The sequence below is a fragment of the Jaculus jaculus genome, chromosome 1 (assembly GCF_020740685.1).
Source record: "Jaculus jaculus isolate mJacJac1 chromosome 1, mJacJac1.mat.Y.cur, whole genome shotgun sequence".
Taxonomy (NCBI): Eukaryota; Metazoa; Chordata; class Mammalia; order Rodentia; family Dipodidae; genus Jaculus; species Jaculus jaculus.
In genome coordinates, this window is record NC_059102.1 from 157,711,334 (window position 1) to 157,732,953 (window position 21,620).

General features: G+C 50.8%; 1 protein-coding gene and 1 long non-coding RNA gene across 2 annotated transcripts; both read right to left on the reverse strand.

Annotated features, from left to right (window-relative positions):
* Nucleotides 1–3,073: 3,073 nt before the first annotated feature.
* LOC123458724 lies at nt 3,074–4,494 on the reverse strand. The gene is made up of 2 exons (XR_006635759.1): nt 4,405–4,494; nt 3,074–3,320 (listed from the first exon to the last, which is right to left on the reverse strand). It is a non-coding gene; the product is annotated as an uncharacterized LOC123458724 (long non-coding RNA).
* Nucleotides 4,495–15,813: 11,319 nt separating this feature from the next.
* Nucleotides 15,814–21,456, reverse strand: Fadd (Fas associated via death domain). Its single transcript, XM_004653917.2, has 2 exons — nt 21,136–21,456; nt 15,814–16,740 (listed from the first exon to the last, which is right to left on the reverse strand). Exons 1-2 carry the CDS (start codon nt 21,407–21,409, stop codon nt 16,400–16,402), a joined length of 615 nt encoding a protein of 204 aa, XP_004653974.2. The 5' UTR covers nt 21,410–21,456; the 3' UTR covers nt 15,814–16,399.
* Nucleotides 21,457–21,620: the final 164 nt, after the last annotated feature.

The window sequence follows — 21,620 nt, forward strand, 5'->3', positions numbered from 1 at the left end:
AATTACAATGATTGTAATGGGGAGGTAATATGATGGAGAATGGAATTTCAAACAGGAAAGTGTGGGGGTGGGGAGGGAGGGAATTACCATGGGATATATTTTATAATCATGAAAAATGTTAATAAAAATTAAAAAAAAAATCCTCTGGCAATACCCTCCCTCCCCCCCTTTCCCCCTTTGAAATTCCATTCTCCATCATATCCCCTCCCCATCTCAATCAATCTCTCTTTTATTTTGATGTCATGATCTCTCCCTCCTCCTATGATGGTCTTGTGTAGGTAGTGTCAGGCACTGTGAGGTCATGGATATCCAGGCCATTTTGTGTCTGGGGGGAGCACATTGTAAGGAGTCCTACCCTTCCTTTGGCTCTTATATTCTTTCCGCCACCTCTTCCGCAATAGACCCTGAGCCTTGGAAGGTGTGATCGAGATGTTACTTGGTACTCTAGTCACTTCTTTCCAGCACCATGATACCTTCTGAGTCGTCCCAAGGTCACTGCCATCTGAAAAGAGAAGATTCTCTACCCAAAGTGAGAGTAGCATTAATACAAGGGTATGAATATTAAGAGAAGTGCTTACTGGTCAGTTTGATAAGCATAGTATATACACTTATCCAGACATCAGCAGATGTTACACCCTAGGGCTCATGACTACCCCTGTTTTAAGTGTTCAGTATCAGGGATGTATTCCCTCCCATGGAGCAGGCCTCCACTCCAACTGGAGGGCAGTTCATTTCCACCATGATAGACATGCCACTATTGTACCCATTGGCTCATTTGGCCTGGCTGGCCAATTATAAAGCTTGCAGTGTCCACTTTTGAGTATCTTCACTGGTGGTATCTCTTTCTCCCATTGAACTGTATGTAGAATGGCTTCTTCCAGCTTCCTGTCAACTGGTCTACTTGGGGGAGGTTATCAGCTCAGTTCCAGCAGGATTTCTCAGTGGCCTTGCAACGCATATATGTGGAGTCTTCAGCAATAGGGTCCTACCATCGATTCCTGGTGGGAAGCCAAGGGCCTTGGTAATGGCCTATAATGTTTTGGGGGCATCAGGGACCTCCCTGGCCAACAACTCACTGGAAGGTATCTCATCCCTGGCACTGAAAATTTTCTAGCAATGATCTATGACTCCTGAGTGTTCCATTGTCCAAAACTGTAGGATTCCATATGATTTATTTATATCCTCTTAGATTTTGATTAGCCCTCTCTCCACCTTTCCTTTATTCAATCTCCTCCGCTGACCTCACTTTGGGCCTTTTCACTCTTGTTAATCTATTCTTCTACTTACATATATACAATACCAACCTATTAAGTACCGTCCTCCCTTCCCTTTCTATCTCATTTTTAGCTTACTGGCCTCTGCTACTGAGTTTTTTTCTTCTCACACAGAAGCCCAATCATCTGTAGCTAGGATCCACATATGAGAGAGAACATGTGGCGCTTGGCTTTCTGGGCCTGGGTTACTTCACTTAGTATAATCCTTTCCAGATCCATCCATTTTCCTGCAAATTTCATAACTTCATTTTTTTTTTACCGCTGACTAGAACTCCATTGTATAAACATGCCATATCTTCATTATCCACTCATCAGTTGAGGGACATCTAGGCTGGTTCCATTTTCCAGCTATTACAAATTGAGCAGCAATAAACATGGTTGAGCACGTACTTCTAAGGAAATGAGATGAGTCCTTTGGATATATGCCTAGGAATGCTATAGCTGGGTCATATGGTAGATCAATCTCTAGCTGTTTTAGGAACCTCCACACTGATTTCCACAACGGCTGGACCAGATTGCATTCCCACCAGCAGTGTAGAAGGGTTCCTCTTTTCCCACATCCTCACCAGCATTTATGAGCATTTGTTTTCCTGATGTTAGCCAGTCTCACAGAAGTGAGATGGAATCTCAATGTAGTTTTAATCTGCATTTCTCTGATGACTAGTGACGTAGAACATTTTTTAGATGCTTACATGCCATCGGTATTTCTTCTTTTGAGAACGCTCTATTTAGCTCCATAGCCCATTTTTTGATTGGCTTGTTTGATTTCTTATTATTTAACTTTTTGAGTTCTTTGCATATCCTAGATATTAATCCTCTATCAGATATATAGCTGGCGAAGATTTTTTCCCATTCTGTAGGTTGCCTCTTTGCTTTATTCACAGTGTCCTTTGCAGTACAAAATCTTTGTAATTTCATGAGGTCCCAGTGGTTAATCTGTGGTTTTATTGCTTAAGCAGTTGGGGTGGTATTCAGAAAGTCTTTGCCAAGACCTCCCTTTTCTTTTTCTGTAAGTGTTAGTAAATTAGAGGGAGCCTTGCTGACCATGACCCTAGGTGTTCAAGCGTGGGAAACTTAATCCCCAGAGCAGAGGCTGGGGCACAGGACCTGTGAGAGATGATGAGGTCACCAGGGCTCTGACAGAACGGCTGGGTTACTGCACTCAGCAAGGGGCTGTATCTGCTGTCGTGAGTGGGCCCCACTGTACACACGTGATCCTGTCCTTCCACCTCCTGCCATGGGACAGTGAAGCAAGAAGGCTTCATGGAGCTGAGTGTGGTGGATCAATGCATAACCCTAGCATTGGGGAGGCTGAGGAAAGAGAACTGCTGTGAAGTTGAGGCTGTGTAGTGAGTGCTAGACCATCCCGAGATACAGAGAGAGACTGTGTTTCCAAAATCAAACCAAACCAAACCAAGCAAAACAAAAAGTCTCTTTGGATGCAGAACCCTGGATGTTGCCCTCCCCAGAACAGTAAGAAACCAACCTGTATTCTTCATCAGTTTCCCAGACTCAGGCCTTCTGTTAGAGCAGTACACAGAATACCTAGCCAAGCTGTGTGGGAGGCCCAGACCAAGGCCACAGACAGACAGAACAAGCTAGGGGAATGTAACGGTGTGTGTGAGTTTCTGCAGCTGCTATAACAAACGGTCACAAGTTGGGAAACTTAGAAAATAGAAAGGTTTTCCTTTCTCTCACAGTTCTAAAGGCCAGGTGTCCTAAAATGGACCTGCTGGCAGAGGCGGTTCTGATACCATCTATGGGTATTGGGTTTGTTGAAGTATTAAAAGGCAGACAAGTACTTAAAACAATAAAGTTTATTTCAAAGTAAGAGGAAAAGAGAGCAGAGAGAACAGACCTCTGGGACGAGGGGATTCCAGAGCTGGGAAATCCACTGTCCCAGCAGGATCTGGGCTTTTGTGAAATGAGGGCATCCTTTCCATTCAGAGTCCATGACTGGTCAGCTTAAATAAAAGTGAAGGTTCTGGTTAGTCCACGATGCATCTAGTATTGCACAGGTCTCAGCAATCCTGCTAAGTCATCTGCCTGTGGGGAAAAATTCACTCAGGTCAGGAATTAGAAGGAAGTGGGGTCACTCTCTTTGCCATTTTGGGTTAGAATACAGCCACCTATCAAGGGCCCTTCCCCCCTGTCTGCCTAGCCATGGAAACTGCCTAGCTCCTATGGTGTTTCAGTTCCATATCTCAGAAGCCATCCTAACCACTGTTAGGAAAATGGAGTGATGTCCACTCTTAACTGCTTTGTGTTGGTTAGGCCACAGCAGTCAGGGTTCCTCTGGAGGGAAGGCTAGCGAGCCCATGGTAGAACACTTTGGCCTGGCGGTCAGCTTCTGGGCACTAAAGTGTCTGTATTTTTGGCACTTGGAACTGCACCTGAAACACATAAAGGAGTGTTAGTAATGACCTAGTAAAAGAGTGCAGTTCAGGGGCCGGAGGGATGGCTTAGTAGTTAAGGCATGTGCCTGCAAAGCCTAAGGACCCAGGTTTGATTCCCAGGACCCATGTTAGCCAGATGCATATGGGGCCGCATGCATCTGGAGTTCATTCACAGTAGGTGAATGAACCCTGGAGCGCCCATTAGTTCTCTCTGTCTCTCTTTCTCTGTCAAATAAATAAAAAAGATTGCAGTTCATCTCCATTTGGGATGTTTAATACTGTAAGATCTTCAGGAAGGAAGGTCTGTAACCCTACAAGAAGTGGCCAGGGGGACTGGGGAAATGGTTTAGTGGTTATGGTATTTGCCTGTGAAGCCTAAGGACCCGGGTTTGATTCCCCAGGACCCACATAAGCCAGATGCATAAGGGGGGACATGTGTCTGGAGTTTGTATGCAGTGGCTAGAAGCCCTGCCGTGCCCCATTTTCTCTTCTCTCTGTCTTTCTCTTTCATAAATAAGTAAATAAAATATTTTTTAAAAAAGAATTATCCAGGGATCTGCTTCTTTTGGTTCCCATTCTTGTCAATTTTCAGGCTTCAGAGTGTGATTGAGGGGACCCAGGTAGATGGAGTCAGGTTATTGAAGGGCCGTCTGAGAGCCGGCTGACTGCAAATGAGAGGAGATGAAGATAAAACGGGAGTTGGGTTTATAAGATTCAAAGGTTAACAGAATTACCGTTAGGACTATAACAGGTGTAATTCCCTTCCACGATGAAGATTCTGAAATCCACTTCCAAAACTGTTCACCAAATGGCATACTGGTGTCTGACATGGTCTGAATCTGTTCTTGTAGATCCTACAAAGCAGATGAGGCATGGGCAGAATTACGAAAAGTATATATACAACACTCAACTTTGGTAGTGGCATCCAGGCCACCCTGAGCTGCTGTGAGAATAGTTACAGCCAGACCAAATACACCATCTGGCGCAATGGGGGAAACCAACTAGTCTCTGCTTGGACATAAGGCTTGCTCCATTGGTGAGAATTCCTACCTGATACTGAAAAGCCTATGGCTGGACAGCTCATAAGCCCTATGAGGGGAAACTACCACTGTTGTCTGGAATAAATGAATACATTGTGCCCACAAAACTGCCCTCTAAATTTTTATGTTTATGCCCATATATCAATGCTACTCTCACTTTGGGTTAGAGAAGCTTCTCTTTTCAGATGGTGGTGACCACTGCAGAGACTCAAAACTCACCAAAGTGCTGAGAAGGGACAGTGGAGTGTTCAGCGCTGAGACATCTCTATCACACCCTCCAAGGCTTAGGAACCATTGTGGAAGAGGTGGTAGATGAATGTAGGAACCAAGGAAAGGGGAGGGGTGCTTACAGCCCTGCCTTCCAGATACAGAGTGGCTGTGGTAATCATGACCTCACAGTAGCTGATGCTATTTACACAAGACCTGTGTAATAGGAGGGGAAAATGATGACAACAAAATATAAAAGAGACTAGTTGGAAAGAAGGGGTTTAGTGGAGGGGGGCTCAGACGGGGGAAAGGGAAGGTGGTTGGAGGGTGCTAGGATCCTGGTATATTCTCTATATATGTATGGAAGCTATCAATAAAGTTTTTTTTTAAGGCTTGCAGAGATGGCTCAGCAGTTAAGGCACTTGCCTGCAAAGCCTAACGACCTGGGTTCGATTTCCCAGTGTCCATATAGAGTCAGATGCACAAAGTGGTGCATGCATCTGGAGTTCATTTGCAGCAGCTAGAGGCCCTGGTGCACCCAGTCTCTCTCTCTCTGTCTTCCTCTGCTTGCAAATTAAAAAATTAATTAAAAAAATTTAAGGAAGCTGGCAGGATGTAGGCTCCTGGCGGTCTGCCCTATGGGTTGGCCCTTAGCCATGAACAGGGAGCACTCGGTGCCTGCTTAGCTGTGAGCCCCTATGCTTTGAGCACAGACTGGGTGGGGGGAAGGGAGCTGGGAGAGAGGCAGGGAGTGGAATTCCAGCTGGCAGGAGGCACTTTTGGAGTGACCTGCTCTGGGGACAGTAGGCAAGGCAGTGAGGAGTGCCAGGCAGGAAGTAGACATTCCCACAGCCCACGGAGAAGCAGTCTCCTCCCCACCCTGGAGGGCTGTGCTCCTTGCAGCGGGTGGTGTTCAGGCAATGACGCTATGAGTGCGGAGGAAAGGGACTTGGCGCTGTGTAACATAGGGTCACACAGGGAGAAAGGCATTCCCTCCTCATTACCAGTAAGCCACAGAGGACATTCCATTTCCAGCAAAAGATGACAAAGGTTTTCTTTCACCAGACAAGCAGCCTTCAGGTTCAGAACTCTGACTACGAATATTTTTTTGGAGTCACCTTCTCATAACATTTACTGTTATTTTATGCTTACTCCAAGTGAGGCTATAGTTCAATAAGGGTTTGTTTTGTGAAAAGTATCTGAAATCCCAACACAGTCTCAGTACAAAAAGTTTACTTCTCTTACACAACAAGTAAGTCCTGACATAAGCTTTCCAGATTGAGCAGGGAGGCTCCATGGTTAACAAAAATTCAAACTCCTTATTTATTTATGTATTTATTTATTTATTTATGAGAGTGAGAGATAAAGAGGGAGGGAGGGAGAGAGAGAGAATGATGGGCAGGGCTTCCAGCCACTGTAAGTGAACTCCAGACCCATGTGCCACCTTGTGCATCTAGCTTACGTGGGTCCTGGGGAATTGAACCGAGGTCCTTTGGCTTTGCAGGCAAACACCTTAACTGCTGAGCCATCTCTCCAGCCCTCCTTATTGTTTTTTTGCCTCTTTCTTTACTATCCAATATAGCTGCTTGTGTTCCAGCTCTCATGTCTGCACTCCAGGCAAAAGGAAAGGATGCTGAAGGGCACAACAACCACTCTCTAAGGGTACTTCTAGGGCTGGAGAGAGGGCTAAGCGGCTAAGATGCTTGCCTGTGAAGCCTAAGGACTCATGTCTGACTCTCCAGGTGCCACATAAGCCAGACGCACAAAGGCCCTGGCACATCCATTCTCTTTCTCTCCCTCTCTCTGCCTCTTTCTCTCTCAAATAAATAAATAAAAATACGGTTTTTAAACAAAACGATAATTCTAGATGGGCGTGGTGGCACATGCTTTTAATTCCAGCACTCAGGAGGCAGAGGTAGGAGGATCGCTGTGAGTTTGAGGGCAGCCTGAGACTACATAGTGAATTCCAGGTCAGCCTGGGCTAGAGTGAGACCCTACCTTAAAAACAAAACAAAATAAAACAAAAAAACAAGATGCTTCTAGGAAGATCTACATACCATTTCTGTTTGTGTGAAGAACTTGGTCAAATGGCCACATGTTGCTCTAAGGGAAGGAAACTGGTAAACAAGTTCAAGTGGGGATCCCACTATGGCAAGATGTGAACAGGTCTAGTTGCACACTCACCATCTCAGCCACACACAGTTTCCTCCTGTGATGGAGAAGTTACTGTGGGACAAGCCAAAACAGCCCTGCAACTACATAGCCTGCAGCCTGGCACCTTGGGCTTCCCCTGGGCTGTCCCAACCTTTGGGTCGGGCTCCGTCCGGCACCGCCATCATGCCCATGTGCCCAGTTGTACGTGCCATTTCCAGGACTGCTGCGGCTGAAGCACCCAAACTGGCAGCCATGCTCCTGGGCCCGGGTCCCCATGTCCTTCAGATGCCATGAGGATGGACCTTAGCCCTCCCACAGCACCAGTGGCCTTGCCCTAGGTCTGGAGCAGCCTGGTCCCCCTCTGGTCCACACTGGTCCTTTGTGCTGTGTGCTGAAGCGCCATTCCAGCCTGCTCCCTCACACAGTCGGGCTGTCTTGCTTCCATGACCCCAGGTCTCCTGGAACACAGACACCTGTTTCTTTTCTCTCCTTCCCTCGTCCCTCCTTTCTTCTCTCCTCTCTTTCTTGTCATCCAATATTTATTTATTTATTTGAGAGAGGGAGAGGCAGATAGAGAGAATGGGCACATCAAGGCCTCCAGCCACTGCAAGCAAACTCTAGACACATGTACCACCTTGTATAGCTCGCTTACCTGGGTATTAGGGAATCAAACCTGGGTCCTCAGGCTTTGCGTGTGAGCGCCTTAACCGCTGAGCCATCTCTTTAGCCCACCTCTCATTTTTAATTTTTTTCCCCTGAGATGGCTTAGGCTGGCCTGTAGCCATTCTACAGCCCATGTTGGCAGTTACTCCTCCTGAAAGAGCTGCATAAACTTGTGGGCAGTCCTGAGCCCACGTGAATGGCTACTTCTGGGAAAGTCCAGTAACCTAGGGGCAGCTTGCAATTCTGATCAGCGCCAGGTGACAGGGCACCTGGTCTCTTGTTGACTTAGCTCTTTCTCTACGTGATTCTGACTTTATTCTGTCAGGGCTAGGGTTGGAACCTATAGTGGCCCTGTCTCAGGAGACATGAAGACTGAGAATGTGAAGCTAGCCTGGGTCTCAAACAGCAACAACAAAAGAGCTGGAGAGATGGCTCAGGGGTTAAAAGCACTTGCTTAGAAAGCCTGATGGTCCAGGGCCCAAGTGTGATTCCCCAGTACCCGTGTAAATCGGTGCATGCAAGGCACCTGGAGTTCATTTGTGGTGGCAAGAGCCCCTGATGGGCCCATTCTCTCTTATCCTCTCTCCCTCTCCTCTCATTTGTAAATAAATAAATACAATAACAAAACAACAATAACAACAATAAAAAAGCTAGGCCCCATGGCTCATGCCTGCAATGCCAGAACCCAGGAAGCTGAGGCAGGACTACCAGGCTGGGCTATCAAGTGTGGTTTGGTCTGGCCTGGGCCATGAAATGTAACCCTGTCCAAAAAAAAAATTAGGGCTAGGGAGATAGCTCAGCATTTAAAGACACTTGTTTGCAAAGCCTAACAGCCCAGGTTTGATTCCCAGATACACAAAGTGGTGCACATATCTAGAGTTTGTTTGCAGTTGTGATGATCCCATTCTCATTCTCTCTCTCTCCATGTCTCTCTCTGCTTGCGAGTAAAAATTTTAATGAATAGATGCTCTTCAACTTCCTCCAGCAAAATGTCTTAGGGAGGAACATTCTCTCCTTCCCTCCTGGCGGCCCACAGCAGGGAGGGTGTGAGAGTGGGCCAGCAGGCTTCCAGCTTTGCTCCTCTGGGCCTGGCTGGCTCAGGCTTAACTCCCTGGCTGTAAGCCTCAGAGTGGTTTTTTTTGGCGGGGGGGAGGGGTGCTCGCACCTCACATTTGCCTTTGGGTTGCTCCCGCTCCAGCTCAGATGCTGGTCACTCGCACATGACTGAGAGCACCAGTCCAGGCTCCCTGACCCAGGAGTCCCCCCCACGGGGACAGGAACCTGCCAGTGACAGGACTTTGCCCCTTTCCCCATGCCACGGTGCCTGTGTGGGCACTACAAGGTTCTGTGGGTCACACTGGCTCCATCTGGCTGATAGGATGTTCAGGGAAGCTGGACTCTGTCCCTTCTTCCCACTTCCCCTGAGAGATCCCCCACCAGAGATATCAATAAACCTGCCGGCCTCCATACTTGCAGGTTCTAGCAGACCTGAGGAAGAGGCTTACCAAAAAGAACTTTGTGGAGCACAAAGCTAAAGAGGCTTTGCAGCCTTAATCCATAACACCCCCAACGCCCCCCACCACAAATGGTGAGACAGAATGATGGCATTTGCCCCTAACTCTGTTGAGAGACGGAGCATAGCCTAAGAATTTAGTTGTTTTCTCATTCTCTGTGTATCCAAGGCTGGCTGTAACCTCCTGATCTTCCTGTCTCCATCTCGTGAGTGCCAGAATTCCAGGTGCATGCCACGCAGATTTCGAATCCAGGGCTTGGTGCTCCTGGCCATTCTGATTAACCCCATGTTCAGGGACACATCCCTGGGCTGGGCCGAGGGTCATCCCCAAGTCTGAGTGTGGGTATTGGCGGTGTGGGAACTGGGCTGTAATGGGCACCTCCACGCCCATCTGTGATGACAAGTGAGCTGCGGTCACCCCGCCTGGACTGAGCCGTTTTCCTGGAGGCGAAATGACTGGCAAGGAGCACTTAGTGGCCAGTGGTGAGATAGTGCTTTCTGGGGACAAGTGATGGCACTCACCAGTGGATGGGGAGGTGGCCCAGCTGCTGAGGGTGTGGGGGGCACTGGGGACTGTGCCAGACTCTGGAGGAAGGACTGAGTGTCTGCAGACAGAACACATTTCCAGAAGATTCTGCCACATGTATTTTGGATCCAAGGATGCAGTGAGTGAAGCCAGACGTGGTGCTCCTATAGCTGTCCCAGACAACCTCCTGAGAAGCTGACCCAAAGAAATGGTGCATGTGCCTGTGTTGGAGTAGGGTGGTGCCGGACGTAGGGTTGAATTCTGGACCACCATCATCATGCCATGGACTCCCCTTCTCTGTTTCCTCACAGACCTGGCCCCACCTGCTCCACTCACACCACAATACCCCATGTCAAGAAGGCACCACTGGGCTGGAGAGATGGCATAGTGGTTAAGCGCTTGCCTGTGAAACCTAAGGACCCCGGTTTGAGGCTCGATTCCCCAGAACCCACGTTAGCCAGATGTACAAGGGGCGCATGCGTCTGGAGTTTGTTTGCAGTGGCTGGTAGCCCTGGCACACCCATTCTCTCTCTCTGACTCTGTCTCTCTGCCTGTATCTCTCAAATAAGTAAATAAAAATAAAATAAACAACAACAAAAAGAAGGCACCATTTGGCTTACATGCCTGGAAGACTCTGGGCCTCCCATTTGGTGCAATCAAAACCCAGTCTCAGGACCGGAGAGATGACTTAGCAGTTAAGGCATTTGCCTGTAAAGCCAAAGGATCCCAGTTTGACCCACGTAAGCCAGATGCACAAGGGGGAACATGCATCTGGAGGCCCTGATGTGCCTATTCTCTCTCTCTCAAATAACATACATTAAAAAAAAAACAAACAGTCTTAGCTGGGTGTAGTGGCGCACACCTTTAATCTCAGCCCTTGGGAGGCAGAGGTAGGAGGATCGCTGTGAGTTCAAGGCCACTCTGAGACTCCCTAGTGAATTCCAGGTCAGCCTGGGATAGAGACAGACCCTATCTCCAAAAACCAAAAAAAAAAAAAAAAAAAAGAAAGAAAGAAACCAGTCTCACAGAAGGGTCGTAAGTTCAAGGTCACCTTATCTATACAGTGAGTCTGTGGCTGGTCTGGGCTATAGGAGACTCACCTGTTATTTTCTCCATTATAAAGTTGTATACAACTGCTGTGTGGGCTATCATCTGCTTTTTTAATGAGTTTAATGGGCAGGGAAGTGGGCAGAGCCAGTAGAACCTGTGAGCCCTTGTGTAGAACGAATGGATGAGTCAAGGAATGAAGCCCACCGCTCAGTGCGCAGGGACAGAGGAAGGTGGGCACCGCCATTGACTTTGCCTAGTGCCGCAGAGAGGCGCCTTCCTCCCTGGGGTCCTGGCTATACCTTGCAGGGGCTGAGTAGGGTAAAGGAAGATTCTGGTTCTTGGGTATGGTTATTGTCTGGGTCAGGGCAGGAGCCTGAGGGGGTGTGGGGGCACTATGGGTGGGCAATGCACAGAGGGACACAGCTGGCCCTGTGAGGACACCTGGCTCTGCCCATGCTGACCTCTGGACTGCCCTGTAGCTGGCAGAAAAACCACGGCATCTCCGGCTTTCCTGCCTGTGGGCAGCGGCACTCGGGTGGAGGTGGGCCGCATGGCTGTGTTGTCCCTGGCTGCTTATTCACTCAGCAAACACAGGAGCACAGGGGCGGCCTTTACTTAGGAGCTGCTGGAGGTGGGGGTGAAAATGGACCTCGTCAAGCTGAGAAGGGCGAGCACAGGGCCAGGCTAGGAAGGGCCTAAGGTCTTAACTTCCGGAGATGATGGGCCCAGCAGCCATTGAAAGGCTGTGAGCAGAGGAGGGCGTGGTGGAGGCTGGGTTGGGCCGGGCCAGAGAGGACGGCTGCTGGGCACTGGTGGTTCAGGCTGTGCCCAAGCCCGGCTGGCAGACTGCCCTGTCCGTGATGACACCGTGGACCAGGACGTGGGCTCTTTCGCAGCTTGACAGCTTCAGCAGGAGCCTCCACAGGGGTGACCAGGCCTCTCTGTTAACAGCGAGACTCCAACACGTGTGTAAAACCGCACGGACGCTGGCTTGCCAGCCCTTGTAAACCATCAGTCACCAATAAAATGGTACATGACAAAGTAGGGGAGAAACCCACAAAATTAATATGATTTCAATTAGGGATGGGCTAAAACAGATGGTTAACTTCACGTGAGGTATGACTCCTGGGAAATAACCCATGCAACGGATCCATCTGTCTAGCACACCCCTAGCGGGCCTCTTACTCATGTGTCTCCACTCCCTTGCTCAGGGGTTGTCTGCGTTCCACACCAAATTACCAATGGCATCTTTCTGTTGGGGGGCGGCGAGAGACAACCGAACTATGCATGGTGTTATCTTTTTGGGGTGTGCAGGATGGAGACAAGGTCTCACGTGGCCCAGGCTGGACTCAAAATTGGTACGTAACCACGCCTAGCCTCGAACTCCTGATTCCCTTGCCTCCGCCACCAGAGGGCTGGGATTACAGGTGTGCACCACCGTACCCGGCTGCTTTCTTAGGTTTTGAAAGCAGGGTTTTAACCCGTGGCCTAGGCGGGCCTTGCTCTTCCTGCCTCAGCCTCCTGAGCGCTCAGACTGTGTGAGCCTCCAAGCAAGCAGGGCGTTTGTCCTATGATGAGAGACGACTGCAGGCTCAGGTACATGGGCTGCCCTGGGAGTCGAGGGGCTGTGCCTGGCAGGATCACGTCACCGCACGAATCCTCCGGCTCTGTTCTTGCCTGGAACTGGCCTGTCTCTTGGCGACCATGTGTGCTAGGCAGACATCATCACTCTTGGCCATCATCGGCTCTTAACTGAGCTCGTGACTCAAGAATCCGAGGGTTTCTGTGACACGAGAGGCTTTCCATCCCTCTTTTCCCGGCGAAAGACAGAATCTGCCTTTGTGTCAGCAGCTGCAGAATGACTGGCCACCGTGGCCAAATCACATGCTCCTGTCATATTCATGACTCGTTCCAGAGGCAGTCCCTGTAGGGACTGTGGGCAGAGAGCACTCGGCTGGATGACTCAGAAGTGATCCTGGAAGTCAAAATAGGAAGCTAAAAATATGCTGGGAGCACTGAATTCTAAGCACGGGCAGGCCTGTGGCTCTGGCCCTGGGGGCAGGGGGGAAGGGCAGGGCCAGAGCCTTTGGGTCCACCAGGGAAAGTGGTGAGGCCTGTGGGCGCTGGGCAGTGGCAGGAGGCCTTTTAAGTACAGGAGAGTCACGGGTGAGGTGGGGGGTCCAGGGCTGGCTGTTCTTTTTTTTTTAAATTTATTTTATTAAAAATTTTTTTTGGTTCACTTTTTTTGAGTGACACAGAGAGAAAGACAGATAGACAATGGGCGCGCCAGGGCTTCCAGCCTCTGCAAACGAACTCCAGACGCGTGCGCCCCCTTGTGCATCTGGCTAACGTGGGTCCTGGGTAATCGAGCCTCGAACCAGGGTCCTTAGGCTTCACAGGCAAGCGCTTAACCGCTAAGCCATCTCTGCAGTTCCAGAGCTGGCTATTCTTTAGGGGACAGCAAGTCTGCTCTGAGCAGCTGAGGGGGATGTATGGTCTGTGGGGGTGGTGACCCTGTCCCAGTGGTCTTCCTAATCCCCAGACCTCTGGCTATGTCCCAACCTGGCAGAAGGGACTTTGCACGTGGGGCTAGGGTAGTGAGATGGGGGATCTCCCTGAGTTCCTCAGGTGGCTACGGAGACCTGGCAGCCAGGTAGCAGGACGATGAGTCCGACTGAAGACATTAAGCTGCCGTTTGGGGATGGGAAGTGGCAGGTGACAATGCAGGGTCCGCAGAAGCCACAAAGGCAAGTAACACGCCGTCTTCTAGGAAGCCGACAGGCCTGCTCATACACGGTCTGAGCCCCAGGGGCCCATGTTGGACTTCTGACCTGTAGGACAATGTGTCAACTAAGCTAGTCAATCTGTGACTTGCCAGTGGCCACAGGACACTTGGACAAGGTGTCAGCACGAGCCTCAGAAGGGCCGCTTAGGTTCCTGGTGGTGATGTGGGGGCCCTGGAGAAAAGATGTATGCTTAGGCATGGTGGCATATCTGTAACACTAACACTTGGGAGGCTGAGGCAGGAGGATTAGGAACTCAAGGCCAGCCTGGGCTATGAGGCACCACTGTCTGCCACCCCCGAAAAAAACGCAGGCCAGAGAGGGTCACAGCAGATAGCTGCTGGGGACCTAGGGAGCAAGACGAGGGCTGTGGCTGGGTGGAACGAGAGAGAAGAGGGGGAAGACAGGAGAGTAAAGAGGGGAGATCAGTGGCCCTGAGAGTGGGCCAGGCGGGCCGGTGTGAATGTGGACCAACTGTACCGAGGCAGCAGGCTGGGAGAGCAGGAGTGGTAGACATGGGTGGGACAGCCCCAGGGAGTGCGTCTGGGGACAGCCAGACTGGACAGCTGCAGTCAGATGGGTAGAGCCTCAGAATGGAGAGCCACCTGAGCACTGCTCTTCCGGGCCTGGGATCAGTCCCCTGGAAGCAGACACTGGACTCAGGACAGCAAGGTGTGGCTGGGAACTTGGTTGCCAGGCAGACCTCACGACTTAAGAGCCATCTTTCCCAGTAACACAAACTTTTATCATAAAAAGACAAAAGTGTAATCTAGTCTTTTTGTAAAGCTGCTACAAGCAATGTCTGCTTAGCTACTGCAGCAGCTCCCTCTATCGGTGAGGTGCAATGAAGTCACAGGATACAGAACCCACCTGTCCCCTGTTTACAGTGACCAGGGACACACCTTCCCCGTGCCGCTCACCACTGGGGGCAATGCCTCCACTACCAGCCTCCCCCACCACAGCCCAGACTTGCCCGGTGAGGCTGAGAGGTGACACGCAGGTCAGCACCTGACGACCAGCTCCTGAGAAGAGCCTCTAGCACGCTACACATTCTGCTGAAGCCCTTGCCCAGCTTTAAGGCACCCAAGAAGCTAGGTCCCCACACCTGGCAGTAATTAACATTCACCAACAATCTCAAAGGTGAAGGGACACCAAGGTCAGAGCCAAGTCTTGAGTTCGCATGCTCCTCTGCACCTCAGTCCAGGCCTCAGCCACTGCCAGTTGGTCAATTAAAAAAAAAAAAAGGCCGAGAACATCCCATGTAGAAAACAAGGTATCAAGATCTTAGCTCCCGTAGAACAGTCACAGGTTTTATCTTTCTGACTTCAAAGCCCAGGCTGGCCTGAACTTTTATTTTAACAGAGAACGAGGGACAGAGAGAGAATGGGTGTGCCAGGGCCTCTAGCCACTGCAAATGAACTCCAAGGCAAGCGTTCCCTTGTGCATCTGGCGAACCTAGGTCCTTTGGTTTCGCAGGCAAATGCCTTAACCGCTAACCCATCCCTCCAGCCCTGGCCTGGGACTCTTGACCTTCCTGCCTCAGCCTCCTGAGTGTTGCAAAGACAGGCCCGTGCCACCACGCCCAGCTCCACGTGTACTTCTGTCCACTTTGCCCTTTCACCAGATGGCTGGAAAACCAGCTTTGCAGGGTTGGCGCAGGTGTGGCCTTGGCATGCACAGTGTAGTGATGGCTGCTGTGTGTCCTGACTCTGGGTCCCACCTTCCAGACACAGCATCTTGTGCAAACGCGGCCCGTATCGCCGCGTTCGCTAGCTCTGCTGCCAGGGGCTGGCCCAACTCCAACCCGTGCTGATGAGGACATCAGGAGGGACAGACGACTTCTGGACCTGGGGACTTACACCCACCCACAAGTTGCCCTGGATGGAGACAAGTCTTGGGGCGGGGAAGGGTGTGTGTGTGTGTATACAGTGTCAGGTGTGGATTGGAGAGATGGCTTAGTGGTTAGAGGCACTTGCTCCCGAAGCCTGAGGGTCTGGATTTGATTCCCCTGCCACTTGGGTGATCACCACCTCCTGGGGCAGGAAGACAGGTGACAAGGCTGCCTTGTGGCCAGCACTGTTGGTGGAAATGGCTGTTGGAAAACCCTATGGCACAGGTTAGCACCCAAGGCACAGCCTGCAGCCATGCAGGGGCTTCTGAGAATATTCCAAGAAGAGTCCTTGACAGAACAAACATGCACTCAAGGGTTTCCACAGGAAAGGCACTTGTTTTTTTTTTTTTTTTAGACAAGGTCACACTCTGTAGAGCAGACCAGGCTGGCTTTGAACTTGTAGCAATCCTCTTGCCTGAGATTCCCAACTGCTGTGATTACAAATGTGAGCCACCTCACTGGCTTAAGGCACTTTCTCCACAGACCACTTTAGAAGCAGGCTGTCTGCCTGTCACATCAACAGTTCTGACACTAGAAAGAGGGGCTTTGACACAGAACAGTCACATTCCTGGTAAGAGCTGACATGACAGGGCATAATGCCACATACCTAAATACAGTCTCCGCTCAGGGGCCAGGAACCGAGGAGACAGGGTGCCTTTCTGGCTGATGGTGGGTAGGGCTGGGGTGCTGGTCCCAAGGCTCCCTGTCAGTGACGGGAATGGAGCAGCAGTAACGCATGGCCTCTCTGTATGCCACCAGCTCCAACGCCCTGCTGACTTGAGACCAAGGGGCTCTTCAGGGAGAGGGACTGAGAGGGAAACCAGCAGGTGTGCAAAGCCCTGAGCAGATGTGGCTTTGATCAAGGAGCAGTTGGTCCGCTATGACGTGTGGTGGCTGGGTCGTCAGGGTGCTTCCGAGGAGGACACAGTTGGGTCCCACTGCATGGGTGACATAGCCCCACTCTCATTCACAGCCCCAGGCACTGGCTGAGCATCCTCTACCAGGTCGGCTACCAGGTTCAGCCGGCAAGCCCGGAGCGCATGCACCAGCTGGGCCGCTGTGGCATTTTCCTTCTCGGTATTCTTCCACATCCGCAGTGCCTCCCTCAGCCGCTCGCTCAGGTTTCGGGGGTACCTCTCCTCAATGCCATCAATCTTGGCATCAGACACCTTAAGCTGGCGGGCCAGTCTTCTCCAGTCTCTGCCCACGTTGTCACACACGATGTCAAAGGCCCACCGCAGGTCTGGTGGAGAAAGAACAGCATGACTTACTGGGGGTCTGGAGAGGCCTCTCCCCATATAACAAGACCATATCTCCCACAGGGTCAATATACAAACTAAGACGAAGTGTTCAGAAGCCGAAGTGCCACAGTGAGCCCCAGATGAGAGGGAGAAAGTGGCACAACTGTCCTTGTTTGGCCAGGAGTTCCTAAAGTGACTTCTAATTTTCTTGGTTTATACGGATTATAACTTTGACAGGCCTAGGGTCACCTGTGAGGGATTATAAAGATTAGGGTAATCTCTCTCTGGGCAGAAATTGCTTTGATTAGGTTAAATGAGGTGGGAAGACCCACGTTCACATTGGGTGGCAACATTTCAGGCCTGGGGTCCTGGACTAGATAAAAAGTGGAGAGCTGGGGCTGGAGAGAGGGCTTCGTGGTTAAGGCCCATGAAGCCCCTAAGGGCCCAGGTTCAATTCCCTACTATCCACATAAGCCAGATAAGCAAGGTGGCACATGTGTCTGGAATTCATTTGTAGTGGCTAAAGGCTCTGACGGCCCCATTCTCTAATAAATAAAGTAAAATAGTTTTTAAAAGTAGAGTGGCTGAGCTGCAGCATTCATTCTTTGCTCTGCGTTCTCACTGTTGGGCTGAATGAAACCACCTCCTGTAGCCAGGTCTTCTCCAACACGATGGACTGTAACTTGGAACTGTCAGCTAAAATAAGCTCCTCCACCCTTAGGCCGGTTTTTATCAAGTATTTTGTCTCAGCATGAAGCTAACTGATATAGAACATTGCTACTGAGAAGCAGGACCACTGCTGTGATGAACCTGACCACGTAGTTCTTAGTCTTTTTGAAGTGCTTGGTGGGAGGAATGTGGATGGATTTGGAACTTTAGACTAAAGAGGCCTTACAGTGCTGTAAGCAGAGCTCAGTGCACCATTGTGGTGGGAGATGGAAGACCAGAAGGCCAAGTGAAATGTAGACTGTGGAGGCTCAGCTCAAGATGGACGTTTCAGAGGGGGAAAAAGGACTCTCTTTGGAGCTGGGCTAAAGGCATATATGATATAATATTCTGGCAAAAATCTGGCTGCATTCTGCCCATGTCTGAGAACTTGCACAAAGATGAATTTAAGTCATACACTAACGTGTTTTGGCAGAGGAAATTTCAAGGCCGAATAGCACTGAGTTTGAGGTCTGACCTCTCTTTGCTGCCCTGACTCAGGTTAACAATAAAAGACTTAAAAAAAAAAAATTGGCACAAAACAAAACACAAGTCCCAAACACAGACGCCGCAGCCCTCACTTCTGCCACAGCTAAGGAAATTAACACCATCAAAAACAAGGCAACTAGCCGGGCGTGGTGGTGCATGCCTTTAATCCCAGCACTCAGGAGGCAGAGGTAGGAGGATCACCGTGAGTTCGAGGCCACCCTGAGACTCCATAGTGAATTCCAGGTCAGTCTGGGCCAGAGTGAGACCCTACCTCAAAACAACAACAACAAAAAAAAACAAGGCAACTGGTCTGCACTGGGACAGTAGAGAAGCCACCCCAAGGGCAAGACCCAGCCCTTTGAAGACTCAGGCTAGGAAGAATGAATTCCTTTGCAGGAAAAGGCTTGGGGGCAGCAGCTGAAGGAGGTCAGCATGCAGCGGCTGCTACACCTGTGCTTCATGCATGCCAGGCACCCAATCTGACAGCTGGAACTGGCAGCGTCACCCATGTTGCTACTGGTTTTTGGAAGCATGAAAGACGCAAGACGTAGAAGGTCGTGAAGCGCCGCGCCGTGGTTCCAGAGTCACTGAGGCCAAGTGAACTGTAAACTGCAACACAGAGCCCCCGCATGTTGGACGTGTCAAGACAATGGGAAATCCACCCAGGAAAGCCGTGGGTTTGGGGTGGATCCTGCCCAGCAAAGATGCTACAGGCTGCACAGATGGAGGGCTGGAGCTACCCAAGTCTTTTGGAGCCTGGATGATTTCATCACTGTTTCAAAATACTGGACCAGGAGCTGCAAGATTGGGAGTTTTCCCTGCTGGGTTTCAGTCTTGCTTTGGTCTCATCAGTCCTTGCTATGGCCCCATTCTTCCTTGGTAGATTGGGAATGTTTACTTTGTGCAGATGCAAGTTGGAAATATGTAATTGTTCCTTTTGATGCCATAGAAGCCCAGTTAAGGGGTTCAGAAGCAACTCTGCACTTACACTGCTACTACTTATTTTCTTTTCAAGGTAGGGTCTCCCTTTAGCCCAGGCTGACCTGAAACTCACTCTGTAGCCTCAGGGTGGCCTCAAACTCAGTGACCCTTCTACCTCTGCCTCTCGAGTGCTGGGATTAAAGACATGCGCCACCTCACCCAGCTTGCACTTTATTTTATTTTTTAATTTAATTTTATTTTTTTTTGGTTTTTCCGAGGTAGGGTTTCACTCTAGCCCAGGCTGACCTGGAATTCAGTCTGTAGTCTCAGGGTGGCCTTGAACTCACAGCGATCCTCCTACCTCTGCCTCCCGAGTGTGAGTGCTGGGATTAAAGGCGTGCGCCACCACACCCGGCTGCTGGCTTGCACTTTTAAACAGCGTTGAAACTGTTCAAGGCTAGCAGGACTTTTGAAGTTGGAGCGAATACATTTTTTGCATTATGAGATGGTCATGAACCTATGGAGACAACGGATGGAAGGTTGTGACTTATATGTGATGTCTGGGTATCAGGAGACAAAGGGTGGACTTGTGATGGTCTACAGTGATTGGCAACTTGAAAGGCCCTAGAATTACCAGTGAGGGATTATGTAGGTTAGCTTCTAGGAATGCCAGTGAGGAATTATATTGACTAGGTCAAGGTGGGCCCACCTTAACTGTGGGAGGCACCATTCCATGGGCTGGGATTCTGGACAATATAAGAAGGACAGGGGCTGGAGAGATGTCTCAGTTATTAAAGGAACTTGCTTGCAAAACCTGATGGCCAGGGTTTGATTCCCTAGTGCCCATGTAAAGCCAGATGCACAAAGTGGCATATATGTCTGGAGCTTGTTTGCGATGGCAGGAGGCCCTGGCACACTCACACTTTCTGTATGCCTTTCTTTCTCAAAAGAAAGAAAAAAGAAAAGCAGGACGTGGTAGTGCATGCCTTTAATCCCAGTGCTCGGGAGGCCGAGGTGGGAAGGATTTCTGTGTGCTTAAGGCCAGTCTGGGACTAATTCCAGGTCAGCAAGACCCTACCTAGAAAAACCAAACCAAACCAAAGCAAGCAAACAAAAAAAAAACCCAAACAGCAGAGAGTGGCTGAGCAGCAGCATCCTTTGTTTTGCTCCACGTTGTCACTGTTGGATCAAATGAGACCACCTCCTGACGCCACGTCTTCCCCAACACTATGGACTGTAACTTGGAACTGTAAGCTGAAAATAAACCTTTCCTTCCTTAAACTGATTTCTGTCAGGTATTTGTGTTTCAGCAATGGGAAGCTAACTGGTACCGCTGGAGAAATGGGGGTGGAAGTGAAACAATGAGGGTCGGGGTGGGTGTCTAGGCTCTCCAGTAGGGTGAGTTAACTGTCCCTGGGCTGGGGAAGTAGCTCAGTGGGAGAATGCCTGCATGGGCGAGCCTCTCTGGTCTTTTGGAGAATGACCAGCTAACGTAGTCTCTCAGCAATGAAGGCTGTAGGAGTGATTCCAGCTTCCCTGACTTGGGTCTGATTCTACCCACTTCTCCAGCTCCTACCTGTCCATTCTGCCTGCCCTGGTGCCCAACTCACTGCCCTCACCCTTGGCACTCATCTGCCCACTTGGCCTTCGTGGTGCTTTGAATGTGAAATGTTTCCCACAGCCTAATGTATTTGTGATTGAGTGTCATACATAACGCTGAGCTGGTGGAGCCTTGCTGGAGGCGGCGTGTTCCCGGTGGCATACCTTGGGGTTTTATGGTCCAGCCCCACTTGCTAGTGGCAGCTACTTCACCCTTACTGCTTTCTCCCTGCTAACGTGGGCACGAGATCTCTGCTGTCGGTTCCTGCTATATGCTCCTCCCCTTGGTATGATGAAACTTCCTCTTGAAACCCTAAGGCGGAAAGCAAACCCTTTCCTTCCATCAGCTGCCTTTGATGTGGTGTGCTGTTACGGTATCCGTCTACACCTCTGGTGCCCACCTACCTACCAACGCCTCCCTCCTCCATCAGCACGCCCAGTGCCCCCGGCCTCCACCATCATCTATGTGACCTCCATCAGCACCCCCCGCCCCCCATGTCCACTTCCCCACTCTGCCTCCACCTGGTCTCCATTTACACCCGGACGCCCATCTGCCCCTCCCCCCCAAACCTCCTCATCTGGCCTTCACCTGCCTACCTGTTCTCAGCCTCCATCTGCGTCCACAGAGTGCCCACCGGCCTCAACCTGCACCCCTGGCCTCCGCTGCCCACCCCGGCGCGCACCTTCCTCCCCCGGCGCCGCCCCGGCCTCGAAGTCGTCCAGCCGCCGCAGCAGGTCGTGGCGCCGCAGGGAGCCCAGGAGCTCGCGCAGCAGCTCAGGGCGCTTGGGCTCCAGCTCATTTTGCTCCAGCAGCACGGAGAACAGGTCCAGGCCGCTCTGCACGAGCTCCAGCTTCCGCTTGCCCACGCGCCCGCGGCACAGGAACTTGAGCTCCGTCAGCTCGCTGCTCGACAGGCTGGTGGACAACGAGTGCAGCAGCACCAGGAATGGGTCCATGGTACAGCCACCCCGCTGCCCAGGATGGCAGCCACCACCACCACCGCCGCCGCCGCCGCCGCCGCCGGAAATTCCGTAGGCTGATCCACTCGGCATCTCGCGAGAACTCTAAAGCCCGCACATGCGCCTCGCGCGCGGCTGTCGCCTTTTCCGCCCGGGCTACTGGCGGTGCCTCGCGGCGGCTTCTGCGCCTGCGCGGGGCTGGAAGCTG